General features: G+C 58.7%; 2 protein-coding genes across 17 annotated transcripts; one reads left to right on the top strand and one right to left on the bottom strand.

Annotated features, from left to right (window-relative positions):
* Positions 1–19: 19 nt before the first annotated feature.
* Positions 20–6,470, top strand: PNKP (polynucleotide kinase 3'-phosphatase). 14 transcript variants are annotated; one of them, XM_081031162.1, is made up of 17 exons: positions 20–846; positions 1,097–1,260; positions 1,927–1,973; positions 2,316–2,636; positions 3,307–3,386; positions 3,464–3,521; positions 3,610–3,717; positions 4,053–4,124; positions 4,945–4,993; positions 5,095–5,165; positions 5,232–5,324; positions 5,405–5,501; positions 5,576–5,637; positions 5,791–5,900; positions 5,980–6,067; positions 6,139–6,200; positions 6,286–6,470. In XM_081031162.1, exons 2-17 carry the CDS (start codon positions 1,110–1,112, stop codon positions 6,401–6,403), a joined length of 1,587 nt encoding a protein of 528 aa, XP_080887288.1. In that variant the 5' UTR covers positions 20–846; positions 1,097–1,109; the 3' UTR covers positions 6,404–6,470. The 14 variants fall into 14 exon arrangements, with proteins under 14 accessions (XP_080887288.1, XP_080887299.1, XP_080887300.1 ...); XM_081031173.1 differs by having other exon boundaries at positions 1,891–1,973; XM_081031174.1 differs by having other exon boundaries at positions 20–970.
* A 215-nt stretch (positions 6,471–6,685) lies between these two features.
* PTOV1 (PTOV1 extended AT-hook containing adaptor protein) lies at positions 6,686–15,512 on the bottom strand. 3 transcript variants are annotated; one of them, XM_081031203.1, is made up of 13 exons: positions 14,940–15,512; positions 12,203–12,340; positions 11,982–12,064; positions 11,852–11,909; positions 11,659–11,766; positions 9,990–10,145; positions 9,454–9,540; positions 9,301–9,374; positions 9,166–9,223; positions 8,707–8,811; positions 7,218–7,415; positions 7,064–7,132; positions 6,686–6,939 (listed from the first exon to the last, which is right to left on the bottom strand). In XM_081031203.1, exons 1-12 carry the CDS (start codon positions 15,108–15,110, stop codon positions 7,121–7,123), a joined length of 1,248 nt encoding a protein of 415 aa, XP_080887329.1. In that variant the 5' UTR covers positions 15,111–15,512; the 3' UTR covers positions 6,686–6,939; positions 7,064–7,120. The 3 variants fall into 3 exon arrangements, with proteins under 3 accessions (XP_080887329.1, XP_080887330.1, XP_080887328.1); XM_081031204.1 differs by having other exon boundaries at positions 6,686–6,842; XM_081031202.1 differs by having other exon boundaries at positions 6,686–6,816.
* Between the last annotated feature and the right edge of the window lie 1,185 nt (positions 15,513–16,697).

Genomic DNA, 16,697 nt, shown 5'->3' with positions numbered 1-16,697 from the left:
GATAAGATGGGGGGGAAAGAAGATGGAGATTCATGGGATGGGAGGGAGGAGTCCAGTCACGTGTGACCATGGGTCCTCAGTCTTCGGGGCGCGCAGGAGAGGGGGGCTGAGTGTTGAAATCCAAATGGTCTTTTAAGCAGTCAGTCTTCTGAACCCATATAGTACCGAGCAAAGCTGAGGCGGGGAGTTTTCTGCCATAAGACAGCCGGAGGTCAGAGAAGGAATGGCACCTAGTCCGAAACTAGGGCTAGGTCAAGCTCAAGTAAACACGGACTCTGTCTCTCATCAGACTACCACCGGAAGAATGCTAATAATAGATAACATTTAAAACAGGGCAAACTAGTAAATACCTTAATAAAGTATTTACATGTATTAACTCCCTTAATCTCCCTTTACCTCACGAAGTGGAAACTATTATCCCACTTTATAGATGAGAAAACGGCAGCATCGAGGGTAGCGGGTGCTGTCCGGAGTGGCGGTTTCTGCGACTGACAATTATCAAATGGAAAAGAGAACTTCCCGCTCTATTTCCAGCAACGGGAATTAAAATTAAGGAGTTCAACGTGGAAAAAGACTCTGAAACAGAGGACCCCCGCCTCCTACTGGCCTGAGCCTCACATTGCAGCAAGAGAGACGAAGGTCAGAGCTGCGGAGGGACTACACGGACCGTAAGTCTGGGAGGGGGCGGGACTTCCATCGTGGGAGGAGCTCCGGCCCCGCCCCCTCAGGACGAGTCATTTCCGTCCGCGGAAAAACAGAGAAAACTGCGGGCAGATCTGTGGGCCGAGCGCCTTGACAGGATTTCCCTGGTCTGAAGTGGCCAGTGAGCCAGAGCGGCGGCCACAGGTGAGCGTGGTGTGAGGCGAAAGCGCGCAAGGCTCTCGGCCTTTGCCCTGGGAAGTAGGGTCCCGGCTTCCCGAGGACGGAGCGGGTCGTCGTCACCAGGGAAACGGCGTGAACTTGTAGGCGAGTAAGTAGGATTTCCTGAGCCTTTAGCGGAAGAACGGAATTTCTGGTGAGAGGGGAGAGAGGAGGCAGGACTTCCTGTAGCAATCTGAGGGCAACCTGTCACTCAAACCTATTTACTTGCCCTTAGGCGGGCACCCAGGATGACCGAGTTGGAAGCCCGGGGCCGCCTGTGGCTGGAGAGCCCCCCCGGGGGAGCGCCCCCTATCTTCCTGCCCTCGGACGGACAAACCCTGGTCCTAGGACGGGGACCTCTGACCCAGATTACCGACCGGAAGTGCTCCAGAAACCAAGGTAGGCAGGGGCGGGGCCTGAGGTGGAGGGGGTGTGGCGTGCTTTCGTAGCTGAAATACATTCTTTGGGGAAGATGGACAGTCAATTCAGTAAGGGACATGCTTGGCTCCCAGGCTAAACGGCGCGGTGCATCCATTCTTGGAGTTGACAGGTGCCATCCGGGGACCACTGGAAGAGAAAGACTGCCTCACCTGAAACTAGCAGATCCCTGGTGGGGAGGGGACTGAGGCAATCCCGAGACAAGTGTCACTGGGCAGAGAAGGATGCTCACAGGCCACCGTGAAGGCTTGAGTCAGGCCACAACCCTTGTCAAGGAGAGAGCCGATCCTATGGAGAAAAGTACATGTTGCCAAGTAGGGATGGGTGGTAACGGGCCAAGCCCCGGACCAGCACCTGGTAGCCACACTTCTCAAAGAGAAGCCAGTCTATCCAGAAAAATGCCCAACGTGTCCCTAGTCGAGGACCAGCGTCACAAGCAATCCTAAAGCCTTTATCTTGCTACTGCTTGTCAGAGAGTGAGCCAATACCATTTAGAAATAAATTGCCTCCTCCCCTGAATGGCTGCTGTAACGCCATCCTGTGGCCTAGAGATGGCCATGCTCTCCAGTAATGTGGAAAGCAATCACACAGGGATGCGGATCTTGACTCTACCCTCTCAACCCTCAGTGGAGCTGGTCGCAGACCCTAAGACTCGCACGGTGGCTGTGAAACAGGTACCAGTTCCTCAGCAAGGCCTGGAGGTGTGGTCGGGGAGGAATCGCAGCCCAGCAGGGAACAGGCCCGTTGGGAATATCTGGCTGGGAGGGAAACAGTTATGGCCAGTAAAGAAGTCCCGAGGCGTTGCCTGCTTCCGTGGGATAGCCCTTCACATTTAAATTGGGTAAGATCTGACACCTGTAACTTTACCAAAGTCCTGATTGGTGATACACAGTGAAGAGGCGGGGCTTAAGAGTCTGATTGGCAGGTGGAGAAAGGCAAGTCCTTTCCTCCGCTGATTCATTGGAGGTTGGAAGAGGGGGCAGAGCCAGTCCCAGCTGCTCCCTCTTCTTCCGCAGCTGGGAATTAACCCCTCAACTGCCGGGACCCAGGAGCTGAAGCAGGGATTGGAGGGCTCTCTGGGGGTGGGGGACACATTGTATTTGGTCAATGGCCTCCACCCACTGATCCTGCACTGGCAAGAAGCCTGCACGCCAGAATCCCAGCCAGATACTCCACCTGGCACCCCGCCAGTGGCCCCAAACGAGGAGGAGGAAGAGGAAGAAGAGGAAGAGGATGTTAAGCAGCGGAAAAAGTTGATGCGGAAGTCATCCCCCTGTTGGGAGAGCTTTGAGAAGCTGCTGGTGTTTACAGCGCCTGGGGTGAAGCCCAGAGGCAAGGTGAGGGACAAGCTGGGAACCCCAAGTTTGCTGTGTGTCCCTGGGCAAGTCACTCTCAGCCTCCACTTATTCTTCTGAGAAATAGACCTGATGACAAATTCAGGGGTAGGCATTTGGGGAATCTATGTGTCAGCTCCTGCCTGATCCATGGCAACCACCGTGTAACCATAGCAACGATAAGGGACCATTTTAGCAGGAGCTGTTTGATGAGTGTTTCTTAGGTCCACAGACTTGAGTTCAAGTGCTGTTACAGCACGTTCTCCGAGCCCCACTTCTCTCACCAGTAAAATGAGGAATCCAGGGAAAACGTGGCAGAACCCAATGTGCAGTTGGCACCCAACAAAATTTAGCTCCTGCTTTATTTGCATGGTTATTAGCCCTTTGAGGTGGAGAAATCCAGGGGAGGAGTATGGGTCGGGTATGAACCCCATTTTAGATTGGAATACTGAGGAGTGTAGTAGAAAGGGAAGATGTCAGGCCTTGCACTCAGGCTCGGGGGGCGTTGTCCTCACTGTGTCTGACTTGCATAACATGTACGTGCTCTCTGACTCAGTTTCCCCATCTGTAAGGGGCTGGTAGTCACAGTCCCTGACTCGTAGAGTTGATGTGAACCAGCCTATGAATGAGATTAGATGTGTCACTGCTGCTATTCTTTTCTTGATGATGCCAGGTGGCGGGCTTTGATCTGGATGGGACCCTCATCACCACACGCTCTGGGAAGGTCTTTCCCACCAGCCCCAGTGACTGGAGGTGATAAGAGGCAGAAGGGGGTGAGTGAGGTCACCTCTGGGCCCCAGGTCACCTTGCTGCTTCCCTGCCCACCCTAGGATCTTGTACCTAGAGATTCCACGTAAGCTCCGGGAGCTGGATGCTGAGGGCTACAAGGTGTGTGACTGCGCACGCTTGGGTCCAGGCTGCGGGCAGGCTGGGGCATGGGGAGGAGGGCCCTCGGTGACACCCATCTGCTCCACAGCTGGTGATCTTCACCAACCAGATGGGCATTGGACGCGGAAAGCTGCCAGCAGAGGACTTTAAGGCCAAGGTGGAGGCTGTAGTGGAAAAGCTAGGAGTCCCCTTTCAGGTATGGGTGGCTGCAGTGGAGGCTGAAGGGTGATGTGACGGGACAGGGACCCAGAGAAGTGGAACAGGGACTTGGGAGAAGGGGGACAGAGAGCTCTCTGGATAGGGACATGGGAGGGACAGGGACCCAAAGTGGGGGACAAACCCAGAGAGAGGGGGAAAGGCCCTGGACAGGATTATGCTGACAGAAACCCATCATAAACGCTAAGTTCTGGGGCACTGGGAGCTGACCTTTGACAGTGAGGGCTCTTCTGTGTCCTTGGGTCCCATATGCCCTCCAAGCACTCTGGGTGCTCAAGGAGCCAAGGATGGTATCTGACGCAGTCCGCTCCACAGGTGCTGGTGGCCACGCATGCTGGCTTGTACCGGAAGCCAATGATCGGCATGTGGGACCACCTTCGGGAGCAGGTGAGTCACCGCCCTGGTTACTCCCTGCCCAGTCTGCCCCTTCTGGTCGTGCTTCCCGGCCTTCCTCTCTCCTAGTCCTTGCCGTCTGTTTTTAGCTATCATGGCCTTGTATTAGTAGGTGAGGCCAATGCTCTTAAACTGAAAACCTGAGTGGCTGAGAGATCAGTTGTTGATTCATTTGTGTGCACATTTGTTCTGACGTTCCACAACTTGGCCTGAAGTTATTAGTGAACAGGACAGACCTGCTGCCTCTCAGGCTCTTGTGCCCGGGAGGGTGCAGACCATACATATGGGAAACAGTACAGCGAGATCAGGGGGAAGCCTGAGGTACCACTGAAGAGCTAGTGGCGGTGAGGGAGGGAGCCAGGTGGACATCTGGGCTCCAGAAGAACCTTCCAGGCTGGAGTCGCACAAGTGCAAAAGTCCCGAGTCCAGTGTTTAGGGATAGTCAGTGAGGGGGTGAGGGTGGGCCAGGAGGGGTCAAATTGTGTGAGGCCACCTGGCCAGGGTGTGGACTTCGCTCTTCCTCAGGATGGTGTGGGAAATGTATGCCCACGTCAGTGGGACAGGGCGCCCTGTGGCAGCTGTGAGGGAAACAGGGCAAGAGCAGAAGCCCTGAGACCATCAGGGACTGAACAGTCCAAGGAAGACACTGGTGTGGGCGAGAAGGGGATGTGTCCAGACGAGGGTGATGGGTGGGGTGGGAACAGGACTTGCTGCTGGACTGGGCGCCGTGTGAGACTCACGCTGAGCGGAGCCGGCAGTGCTCTAACCGATGTGAGAGGAGGTTCCTCAGGGCCTGTCTCCTGTCCCTCCCCAGGCCAATGAGGGCATGCCCATCTCCATCGGGGACAGTGTCTTCGTGGGAGGTAAGGGCCAGGGATTGCGTAGCTCCTTCGGGCCGATGGTGGGGGGTATCCTGGTCCTCAGGCTTGCTGGTGGAGACCAGGGTGTGTCCTCCATGTTCCAGATGCAGCTGGTCGCCCAGCTAATTGGACCCCAGGGCGAAAGAAGAAAGACTTCTCCTGTGCAGATCGCCTGGTGAGCCCCTACCCTTCCGCCCCCAGCCCAACCCCCACCCTGTCTGACCTCTGCCCTCACCCCCAGTTTGCCCTCAACTTGGGCCTGCCCTTCGCCACGCCGGAGGAGTTCTTCATGAAGTGGCCAGTGGCCAGCTTTGAGCTCCCAACCTTTGACCCGGTGAGGTTCGCCAATGGGAGTGGGGACTGGTGGGGAAAGAAGGGGGTCTCACTCCTAATGCCGTGTGTCCACCTTCCCAGAGAACCGTCTCCTCCTCAGGGCCACTCTGGCTGCCTGAGTCCAGCCCCCTGCTGAGCTCTGACCCTGAGGTGGTTGTCGCCGTGGGATATCCTGGTGGTGAGACCCCCCGACTCCTGACCCCTAAGAGCTCTGGCCCTCGGGCTCCCACTGACACTAACTCCTCCCCACAGCTGGAAAGTCCACCTTCCTCCAGGAGCACCTTGTGTCTGCCGGATACGTCCATGTGAACAGGGTAGGGCCTGGGGAGCACCCCCATCTGTAGTCACTGTCCCCCCCCAATCACTGTCCATCTTCCTGTGAGCTCTTCCCCTTTGCATCTTTGTCCTCTCCTAGGGGTCGGTCCCCCCTCCCGCTGACCCATGACCTGCTGTCCCATGTCCCCTAGGACACCCTGGGCTCATGGCAGCGCTGTGTGACCATGTGTGAGACAGCTCTAAAGCAAAGGAAGCGGGTGGTGATTGACAACACAAACCCGGATTCCCCAAGCAGGGCCAGGTACCGGGGTCCCCTGGGAGGCCTGTGTGGGGTGGGCCCAGGGGCCCTGACTAGCCTGGACTCTTACTGGTCCCCGTAGGTACATCAAGTGCGCCCAAGATGCAGGCGTGCCCTGTCGCTGCTTCCTCTTCAGCGCCACCTTGGACCAGGCGCGCCACAACAACCGGGTGAGTGGCTTGGGCCCACCCTGCCCCTTCCTGCCCTTGCAGGGCCTGACCAGTCTGCCCTCTGCCCTCAGTTCCGGGAGATGACAGGCTCTTCTCACGCCCCCGTGTCTGACGTGGTCATGTACGGCTACAGGTAGGCTCTGCCATAGGTAGGCACCTCCAGGGTGGGCACGGGGCCCGGCTGGGCCTCCCCTACCTTCACTACCTTCTGCCACCAGGAAGCAGTTCGAGGCCCCACAGCTGGCGGAGGGCTTCTCGGAGATCCTGGAGATCCCATTCCGGCTGCACGTGGACCCACGACTTGAGCGGCTGTACTGCCAGTTCTCCGAGGGCTGAGCTCCTGCCTCCCCCACCCGAGCCCCCCACCCCACTCCACCCCCAAATAAATGTTATTTTTCTTTAAGCTTGGCCAGCATGTTGCTGGGGAAAAGGGTGGGCCACTCAGCTGAGGGCAGACCCCACTAGTCCCCAAGGTGGGCTGGGGCTCCTGGGACAGGCACAGTTGGGGGCTTGGCCCTGAGTCAAGCACTCAGCCCACCTCAGGACTGACTGCCTCTCCTGTCGGGTAAGGGTGAGGCTCTCAAGGCCATGACTCCAGGCACTCGACACGGTGGTCGGTGGGCTTTTAAAAGATTTTATTGGGGAAACGTACATGGGTGGGGACTGTCCTTGGAGACATCTCAGGACGCTGTCCTCCATCTCACTGGGCAGCTGCGGTCTCCAGGGGCCCCTGCTCAGAAGCATCTGACCTGGGGCAGGGGGACAGTGGGAGGAGCTGGAAGGGGCTCCAGCAGCCCCGAGGACCTGGACCGATGCACCTACAGGGCGCTGGGCCTAGGGAAGGGCCTCCTCCTGCAGGTTCCCATGGCTTCCTGGGGGGAGCGTACCACGGGGGATGGCTGTGCTGCTGCTCTGCTCTCCTCACAGCCAAGGTCACACTACTTCTCCCCACACTCCCAGCACATCCAGCCCGCACGCCACCTGACTGCCACTCACCAATCTCGGCGGGGGCCGCGTCTGTGACTCCTGGAGGGCCCAGCCCAGTGGCGGCCACTAACCCCCCATCTGTGGCGGAAGAAAGCGGGGAGGAGAGTCAGTAGCTGGAGGGGCTGGAGGAGGTAAGAAGAGTGCCGGGGGCCACCCTGCTCACCCCTCGCTGCTGCTGCTCCTGCTCCAGGTTCCTCTGCAGGACCTGCTGCTGGTTGGCAATGACGCGCCGGATGCCGTTGACAAAGTTGCCCTGGTCGTGGGGGATGAGGCCGATGAAGATCTTCTTCTCCGAGGAGTACAGCAGCATGAGCACGCGCACCTCGCACGACGCCTTGTAGGAGAAGTGCACGCAGCCCGCCTGCGGGTGGTGGGCGGAGCGGGCGTCACAGGCGCTCCTCCCGGACACGGCAGGCTCAGACCACAGGCCAGCATCCCACACAGAGCTGGTGCGTCCTAACTGCTCTGTCCTCACAGCTCGATTACGAGTCCCCCTTGGGGACATGGAGGCCCAGCCCTGCGGGCTCTGCACACAGGAGCTGCACGAGCTCTGAAGACACCGCGGCGCCTGCTGACGCGAGCGGCACCTATGGAACAGGCAAGGACACGGATGCCCGACATAGTGCCTGGGACACCGTGTGCAGGACCGGCCATGACCAAGCCCGTGCAGAGGCTCACGGGAAAGACGCCAGCTCTGAGCTTCCCCACCCTGTGCAGCCCCCAGAGGTAGCCAAACTGAGCGCGCCCAGGGCCTGCGCACTAACTGCTCCCCTCCACCCAGCTGGGGATGGGGGTGCAATGGCCCATGTGCTCCCCATCCACTTCCTTGGCTCCTCCCTGTCTAGTCCCAGGGATCACCACCCCCGTGTCACAGGTGGGCCCACCCAGGCTGAAAGCTTGAGGACTGGCAGGTCCCCAGAGCTAGGAGGGGCAGTGCTGGCCCCGTACCACCTGCGGACAGTGGTAACAGGCCTCTGAGGAAGCCCTCTGGAGATCCCAGGACCCGCCGCCCTGGCCACATCTGAGCCTGGGCCCCAAGTGAGGGGAGGGCCATCCTGGGGTTCAATGGCGTCATTACAGGTGGCCCTGAGGGAGCGCTGTGCTTTTAAACTTGAACACAAAATATACAACTGGCTCCTCAAATACACAACTGCACGGCTGTGATTACTTTGGTTGATTTAAAATAAATAGTAAACCTGGGGACAGATGTCACCCCTACATAGCAGACATGCAAAAGGTGGACAGCGATGACTTTGCTTTCAAAACTGTGGGAGACAGTAACCCCCGGCACTCTGGGTAAACCCAGGCGCAGCAGCGGGGGACAGGCCCTGAAGGCACATGGCAGAATGGCTCAAGTCTTCACCCCGGCACTTGCTGGCCCCGCCTGAGCCTCAGTTTCCCCATCTGTAAAACAGGGTTAGGACAATACAGAGCCCCAGGGGAGCTGGGTGGACTGGGAGCCAGCACGTATGCAGGCACATGGCAAACATGACATCACTGTGGGCTGCCATCACTATCCAGCCGGTTCTGGGGACAGCGTCCCTGGTTCATCTCGTGTTTAAACAGAGGGTGGATGTGGCTGTTTCTATCCTACAGGGCCTCCCGTCCGCCCTGTTCTGCCTCGGCCTCACCCCGCCTACGGCCCTACTCACAAAGCCATTGTCCATGATCCGGCACAGGCTCTTCAGCGTCTCCAGGTCCTTGGTGAAGTGGAACTGCACCAGGCGGGAGTTCCGGAACAGCGGCACCAGCGTGGTCTACAGGAAAACGGCGAGGGCGGCTCCATGAGGCACAGGCGTGCGGACAGTCCACAGCCACACTGCCCGGCCCCTCCTCCCTCCCTCCCTCCCTGCAGGGCGGCACCTAGGCTGGGGCCTCGCCCCAGGTTAAATCTCAGACAGGCCCCGTGGCCCCTTGAAGCCAGGCCTGCGGGACCTGCCTACCTCCACTTGCTGGGCAGACCAGCCACCAGCCACAGGGCCTTTGCACATGCTGTCCCTCCTCCCAGAAAGCCTTCCTCCAGCTGGCAACTCAGGGTGCCCTGTTTGGGGGAAGAACCCTCGCCAGCCACATGGCCCTTAGGCCTGAACCTGAGCCCTCTCACCACTCACCAGCAGCTGCTGGGGGATGAGCTGCATGTACAGCTTCCTTGGCCACTGCTCGGTCCTCCTGCAGGCACGAGGGGACGAGGGTCAGCAGGCCAGGTCTCGCGGAGACGCTGCCTCTACCCCCAGCCCGACACTCACAGGATCTCCCCTTGGTTCACGTAGACGTGCGACGGCAGCCACCTCTTAGACCGGCTGTTGGGCTCAGGCCTGGGCTTTTGGGAGAGGAAGAGGAGACATCAGGAGTGGGAGGTGCACTGGTCCCAAGGTGACCCAGGCCACCCCAGGGCTCACCTCCTGCCACTCCATGACTCCACTCCAAGCCAGGAACTTGTTGTTGACAATCTGGACTGGGCCCGCCACACCACCAGGTCCCACTGCCTGCGGGAGGAGATGGGTGGGATGGTATCCCAGGAGTTCCCCAGGGGCTTCTGCCCCAGCCTCCTTTCTGGCTTCTTAGCCCCCAGTCTGTCCACAGCTCCCCAGGCTCCCCAGAGCTGGCCCTGCCCCTCACCGGCTCACAGACCTCCCATGGCTCCCCAAGTGCTCCAGGCCAAGTCCTGGCCCCTCAGCTTGGAGTACAGAGCCCATAGGATCTGCCTGTAAGAACTGGACAGCTATAAAATTTGTTGCACAAACCGGGACACTTTTGGGAGAAGGGTACACTTAATAATCGCTAAGGGCTGACCCAGGAAGCAGCCACCTTCCGGGGCCTCCCAGCTCTACACACGAGTGCTGCCCCTGGGAACCTCCCTCGGTCGTTCCTCTGCCCTTCCAAGCCTCGCTGGCGCGCCCAGTGCCCAGTGCCCAGTGCCCGGGCCAGAGCGCACCTGCTTGCGGGTGGTGATGATCTGCCGGATAGCGTTGACGAAGCCGCCCTGGTCGTAGGGGATGAGGCCCATGAAGATCTTCTTCTTAGACGAGTACAGGAGCATGAGCACGCGCACCTCGCAGGGGGAGATGTGGGGGAAGAGCATGCAGCCCGCCTGCGGGGGGGCAGGGGGCAGCTCAGGGACCCCGAGCACTGCCAGGGGGGCCACGTGTCCCCCCGTGCTCACCCAAGCTGGCCTCTGTCGCTGGACACAAGTCTTCAAAGTCAGCCCCATTGCCCCAAAACGTGTTTCAAGAGTGTGTGAATGTGCAGCTCGGTACCCCCACCAGGAAGTTGGGGTTGGGGCCTGAGACAGTCGCCCTCCGATGCCAGCCCTGTCTCACGGAGCCAGGGAAGAGGTTGCTGCCTGTGCCAGAGCAGCTGCCAGGAAGGGCCGGCCCAGGTGTGCTGCCTCCTAGCTGCATGACCTAGGACAAATTACCTCATTTCTGGACCTCAGTTTCACCATCTGTAAGATGGCATGACAATAGTGTACACAGTAAATGCCACACAGATGGTCCGTATTTGAGATGCTAGTGCCTTGGTGGGACGTGAGTGAACGAGTCCCAGCTGGGGTGTAAAGGGGCACGTACTTCTGAGAACACTGCCCAGAGCCACCCGCCTGACTTCTCTTGGCCCCAGCTCAAGCCCCAGGTCCACTTGCTCATGGAACCCGCCCTGGGAGCCACATACAATTGGCCCACCCAGCCCTACGAGGACCAGGAGTGTGACCGACAGGCAACAGAGGGTGACATCCGTCTTCCCTGCAGCCTGGGGCTGGGCACGGAGCAGGCCCTCAGCAAACGGTGCTGAGTGAAAGGGTGACTGGTCAGGCAAGAGACCCCACACCAGTCACACCCCTTGGTCTGTCCAGGCCCTGAGGGAAAGGGGGTCCACCTGCACATCAGGGGTCGGGGCACACACCGCACTCCCTGCAGGCAACAGCCTGTCCCCACAGGGGAGCAGGGACTGGAGGGGACCCCAGAGTAAAGTCCTCTGGGCTTCCTGGGCAGACAACTTACTCTTACCTTGTCCCCACCCCTCTGCGGCACCTGCCTCTGCTTCCACAACCAGACCCCTGGGAAGGCTTTGCCACTGAAACCCAGGCCCAGACCTCAGGGGCTGCAGGGACATGTCAAACTGACCACCTCAGCTGCTCATGTTTCCTGAGCACTTACTATGCTGGCTTCAAATCACTGTCTCAAGCATTAGCCACCAATGCACACGCCTCCCAGTGGCCCGTTAGCCCCACTTGCCAGATGAGGAAACTGAGCCCAGCACAGACTGCCCCTCCTCCTGGCTCCCTCCTCCGCACCTTTACCACATCCCAGCCACCTGCTGGGTCCCAGGAGGGCTGGTCCCTGCACTCCCTCATTCACTCACTCACATCCTCCACGGCCAACTCTTGGCGAGCCAGACACCGGAGCCTGGGGCAGGGGGATACCTTCACTCTGCTCCAGAGAATTTCTGAGACCCTAATTTCAGACAGGGCCCAAGATGCCAGGAGTGACTCTGCCAGCCTCGGCCTTAGATGGCCCCGGCACAGCTACCTCCTGCTGCACTGTCACCAAAGTGCCCAGAGCGGCCCCTGCCCCCCGCCACCCACCCGTGCCCACTGCCCTACTCACAAAGCCATTGCCCATGACGCGGCAGAGCCCCTTGAGGGAGTCGCAGTCTCTGTTGGTGAAGTGGAACTGCGCCAGCTGGGAGTTGCGGAACAGGGGGCCCAGGGTGGTCTGGTGGCAACAAGGGGACAGCTGGGTCACTGCTGGGGGTGGGAGTGCTCTGAGGAGCATACTGGGGGCTGGGGGAGGGTCTCACCAGCAGCTGCTGTGGGATCAGCTGCATGATCAGCTTCTGTGGCCACTGGTCCGTCTCCCTGCAGGAGGAGAGGGTCAGGGGAGGCCCCTGGCCCCCCAGCCGCCCGCGTGCCCGCCCACCGGGCACTCACAGGTTCTCGCCCTGGTTTACGTAGGCCTGGCAGGGGAGGGTCCGTTTCAGCTTCGCGGTGGAGTCAGAATAGGGTCTGCGCTTCTGTGGTGGGAGCAGAAGGGCTCACTGGACACAGCTCGGATGCCCAGAGCAGCCCCTCGCCCCCCACAGGGGTAGACAGGACCCTCAGGGCTGCCCCCAGCCAGATGGAGACTCACAGATGTGACACGGACTGCTCACCTCCTGCCACTCGAGGACGCCGCTCCAGGCCAGCAGCTTGTTGCTGAGCCGGTGCTCGCCTACCGCCAAACCCCCGAGGGCAAGCCCTGGAGAGGAAGGCCCGATGGGACCCAGGGCCCCGAAGACCCGAGCACCTTGCTGTGGCAGAGGGGTGGGGAAATTGAGACTGAGGGACCTGCAAGGGCAGGCTGTTCCCCACAGGCTCCAGAGGGGACATCCCAATGTTCAGACCCAAATTTCCTACTCAGAAATGTATGGCCATATGTAAGGCCACGTCCAAACCCAGTATCCCAAGGATAAAGACCTCATGTGGCTGACACCCACTTCTTTTTCCTGCCACCATCCCAGGACCCTTCTCCCTAGAACCCACTTGTCATCTCGACATTGGCCTATACAGGGTCCCTGAAAGCCACCAGCCCACTTCCCCTCCCAGCCTTTGCTCCAGCTGTGCTCTAAGCCTAGAATACCACCTCACCCCCTCGGAAGGTGCCACCCACTCACTTTCCCAGCCTAATCCATTCTTGGTCCCTCTACTGAGACCCGACTCAGAAGCCAGCGCTCTGGAGTCCAGGGCCTCCCCACAACCCTGGCTATGCACCAGCCAGCCTGGCTGTGTCTGTCTGGCTGGCACACTGGTTTGCACCGTCCGGCCCATGCTCAAAGCCTTCCCAGGCTCCTCATGACCATCAAGAGAAAGTCCAGACTCTCCCTCTGACTCCCGCCAACCTTCCCAAGGCGGTTGCTGGCCCTCGCTCCCTCGCACACCCCAGGGTGCAGCCGTGTCAGGCTGACCCCCGGGAGGCAGAAAGCAGAAGCACACATAGTACAGAAGTATCCAGGGAGATGGGGAGACTTGTGGATGAGGCAGCGTGACGACACCTGGAGGGGTCTCAAACACAGCATCTCAAGAGCGTTTGCAGAACACCAGAATGTTCCAGCAATAAAACCACGGAAAGCTACAGTCTACGCACAGGGTATTCTCCCAGCCATCTTTTTTTAAACCAAAAACATCTCAAAGCAAACAAGTGAAGGCTTTGGAACAGCCTAACAGCAGGAACCCTATGAAAATCTCACTAGTAAATGCCTCCAGTGTGTGTGTGGGGGGAATCAACGGTTGTTGCTTTTGTCTTGTTACTAATGGGCATTTCTAAATTTCCCATAAGCCACACAGATGTTTTCTGTCCCAGAATAATGACAGGCAGGAACAATTTTATTTTGGGTGGCTTAGAAAGCAAAAATTCCTGAGCAATCACGCTCTCCATCTGGGCAGGTGGTTCTGGGATCTGGGTAATCGTATGAGATGAGGAAGGAAACCTGAGTGCAGAACATGCTGGTGTGTTGAATGCTGGAGTGTGTCTGAGATGGAGAACGGGTATCAAAGCCCCGGGTTGGTAGGTGCCACAACTACAGTTAAAGCACCCCGCTGGAGAACCCAGGTGAACACACCTGAGGACCCAGTCGGTGTAAACTCCAGGGACACGTGTTTCAAGTATGCTTATCTGGGAGGGCAGGCCGGCCAAGCAAGACTTGAAAGAGGTTTTGAGCTGGAGCATAAAGACCAGGCATGCCTGCCTGAACCCGGGAACACCCGCCCACAGCAAGGTGGGAGGGCCACATGCAAGGGCTGGGCTTCAGTGCAACCGGAGGAAATCTCCCATGCGAGCAAGTGTGTGCACAAGTTAGCTGTGCCTCCAACACCTCGTTTGTTTAGTGCACAGGAAAGCCTTTTAGTACTGGGGTGAAAGCCTTAGTGAGGACCCCGGAAACAGAAGGAGACATGAATGCTGACAGGAGAGGAGAGGCAGTGGAGGGAAGGAGGATGTTTAAGTTTGGGGAGGTGTTCAGGGTCTGGTTATCTATGTTTAAGATCCAAAGAAGCTTGTTTAAGATCCGAAAAAGCTTGTGCAAGATCCGAAGAAGCTTGTTTAAGGCTTGTGTGGGGCTGTCACAGCTCCATGCCACGCACAACGTTGAACCAGTGTAGTTAAGAAGCGAGCTTGTGCCAGCCTAGGGTAAAACGCACATCTGGGCAAGCGTGTGCACGGTTTGGCTGTGCGTGGACCGTCCGGACGTGAGACTTCACTGCTCCAGATAAGCCTTATTAAGATTTTGAAAAGTATGTGCATATTTTAAGGCCGGGGGAAGCACGTGTAGTAGCTTGATGTACCTACAAAACTCTAGGTTTAAAAGCTGTTTCTGTTTAAGGTCTCGGTTTGTTGCAATCTGTGAGGGCATCCCACACCTGGGCGTGCGTGCAAATCCTGGGCGCACACGCCACGGGCGCCGTGCAGAACGCCCCAAGGTGCAGCACCTAAGCTTGCGAGGGCAAGACACGGCCCACGTCGCCGCCGTCCCCCAGCCCCTCCCCCATTTACAGGTTTCCTGCCCGGAGAGAGACCAACTTTCCAATTGGAAAAACAAGCGCACAGGCCAGCCGTCGGCCCGCCCGCCCCCCACCCCGCCCCCCACCCCGCGTTTAAACTGGGCGGCGAAGTCAGCAGTAATTTGAGCCCTCCCCGCCCCCGTACCCCACCCCCGTCACCCCGGCCCGAAAGCGTAACAAAGGGGAGAGCCCGGCGCGTACCACCCGGGGGTTCCACGGGGGAACCCGGCCCCTGGCGGGACCACCCTTCGGGGCTACCCGGGAGACCCCAGAGAGGAGGGGGCCACCACGGACAAAGACGCAAGCCCGGGGGCGGGGCCGTGGAAGGCTCTGGAAAAAGGGCGGGGGGCTCACCATGGGAGGGGCCGAGCGGGCCCGGATCCGCGGCGGCTGCGGGCCCCGGGGGCTGGCCGGCCAGGAGCGCGAGCGGACGGCGCGAACCGTGAGGGGCCGTGGGGGACGGCCGCGACCCCCGAGGGGGCCCCCAGCGCCGGAACGATGCGGGGCGCGGCGTGGACGGACCATGACGGGCGCGGGCCAAGCAGGGTGGGGGCTGCCACGGGCCGCGCGGGGGGCTGCGGACTCTATCGACTGAGGGGCGCGGGCGCGCGGCTTCGGGGGAGACGGGCTGGGCTATACCAAGCACGGGGGACGCGCCGCTGGAGAGGGGTCGCCGCGGCCGAACCACTGCGTTGAGTGGGGGAGCACGGCGCGTACCAAGAGCGTCCGCGAGGGGGCGTGGCCGGGGTGTACCAAAATAGCGTTGGGGGAGTTTAGGAAACGGAGAGGCTGTGGGGCGGGGAATCCAGCAATTGGAAGATACATTGGACCGCCGGAGCAAGGGCGGGAGGAACAGAGGACGTGCGAGAAACAACTTCAGGGGGGCGTGGCAGGAAAGACCATACCAAAGGGTGGAGGGGGGATTATGTGAACGTAGAAGACGATACCAAGTTGGTGCCGTGCAGAGGGGCAGGAGGCATTACCGAGTCCCGGACCCGTGGAACTGCAGAAGTCGCCACAAGAAGAGGAAGGAAGGAATAATGGGCCTGGAAATGGGCGAGGAAACCTACCTAGAGGTGTAGATCGTACCATGCAGTAGGGGAGGACTTAAACTTTAAAGGCACTGACGTAGCTAGGTGGGCAAGGGACCACAACTCCCAGCGGACCTCACGCGGCCTGGGCTGGGCCAGCGGCCCCAAGAGACACCGTCACAGCTGCGCGCCCATTGGCCCCCGAGCCCTAGGCTCCGCCCACCGCCCTCTGCGCCCCCTCAGGCTTCTTGCACCCGCCTCTCCCGGCCATTCATTGATTCCCTCGTTCACTCAAGTATTAAATGACTGCGTATTCACTTACTAGTAGTTGTGTAAGATTTCTTGTTTCCTAAATGTGGATAACAGCTAATCCCAAAGTGGTTACGAGGGTCAAATGAGTCAATAAAGTATTAGGATCGATACTTGGTACAAGGACGACTTAAATATTTGCTTTTTTTAGTCAATCATTATTAGTAGTACCATTTACAGTGCTGTGCTGGGCAATGAGTGTACTGTGATAACCGAAATAGACCAGGTCCGTCGTAGAGCCCACGGTCCACAGTGGAAAACATCGAAGTTTGTGATAGATGTTAAATAAAGCAAATGCACAGGGCCAAGCGATGGTGGCCGTGGTAAGTCAGGAGAGTGATCTTTGAGCAGCCTGCAATTCCACATAGGCTGTGCTCAGATGAGGGAACAGCAAGGGCACAAATCCGAGTGTAAGAAAAACAAGGGAGGCTAGTGCGGCTGATGCAGAGGGTGGAGGAGAACGGTGGAAGTGGGGAAGGGCCAGGTGCCACAAGCAGGGAGGGTCCTGGGGAGCCACCAAAAGTTTTTTAGCAAGGGAGTGACATAGTCTTATTTACGTTTTAAACAAACCATTCATAGAACGCATACAGTCATGCACACGGTATCTCTGCAAATCTACAGAAGCAGCTGGAATCTATAGTCAACTCTAAGGAGAGAAGACGGAAGGGTGGGCAGTACACACACGGGTAAGGCGGCTCACCGTGCTATTTCATATTATTTGGAATTCTTACCATATGCAAGTGTTGCCTATTGAAAAATAACTTTTGAAATA

The sequence above is a fragment of the Rhinolophus hipposideros genome (assembly GCF_964194185.1).
Source record: "Rhinolophus hipposideros genome assembly, chromosome: 21".
Classification (NCBI taxonomy): Eukaryota; Metazoa; Chordata; class Mammalia; order Chiroptera; family Rhinolophidae; genus Rhinolophus; species Rhinolophus hipposideros.
This window is presented reverse-complemented; position numbering and strand designations above follow the sequence as displayed.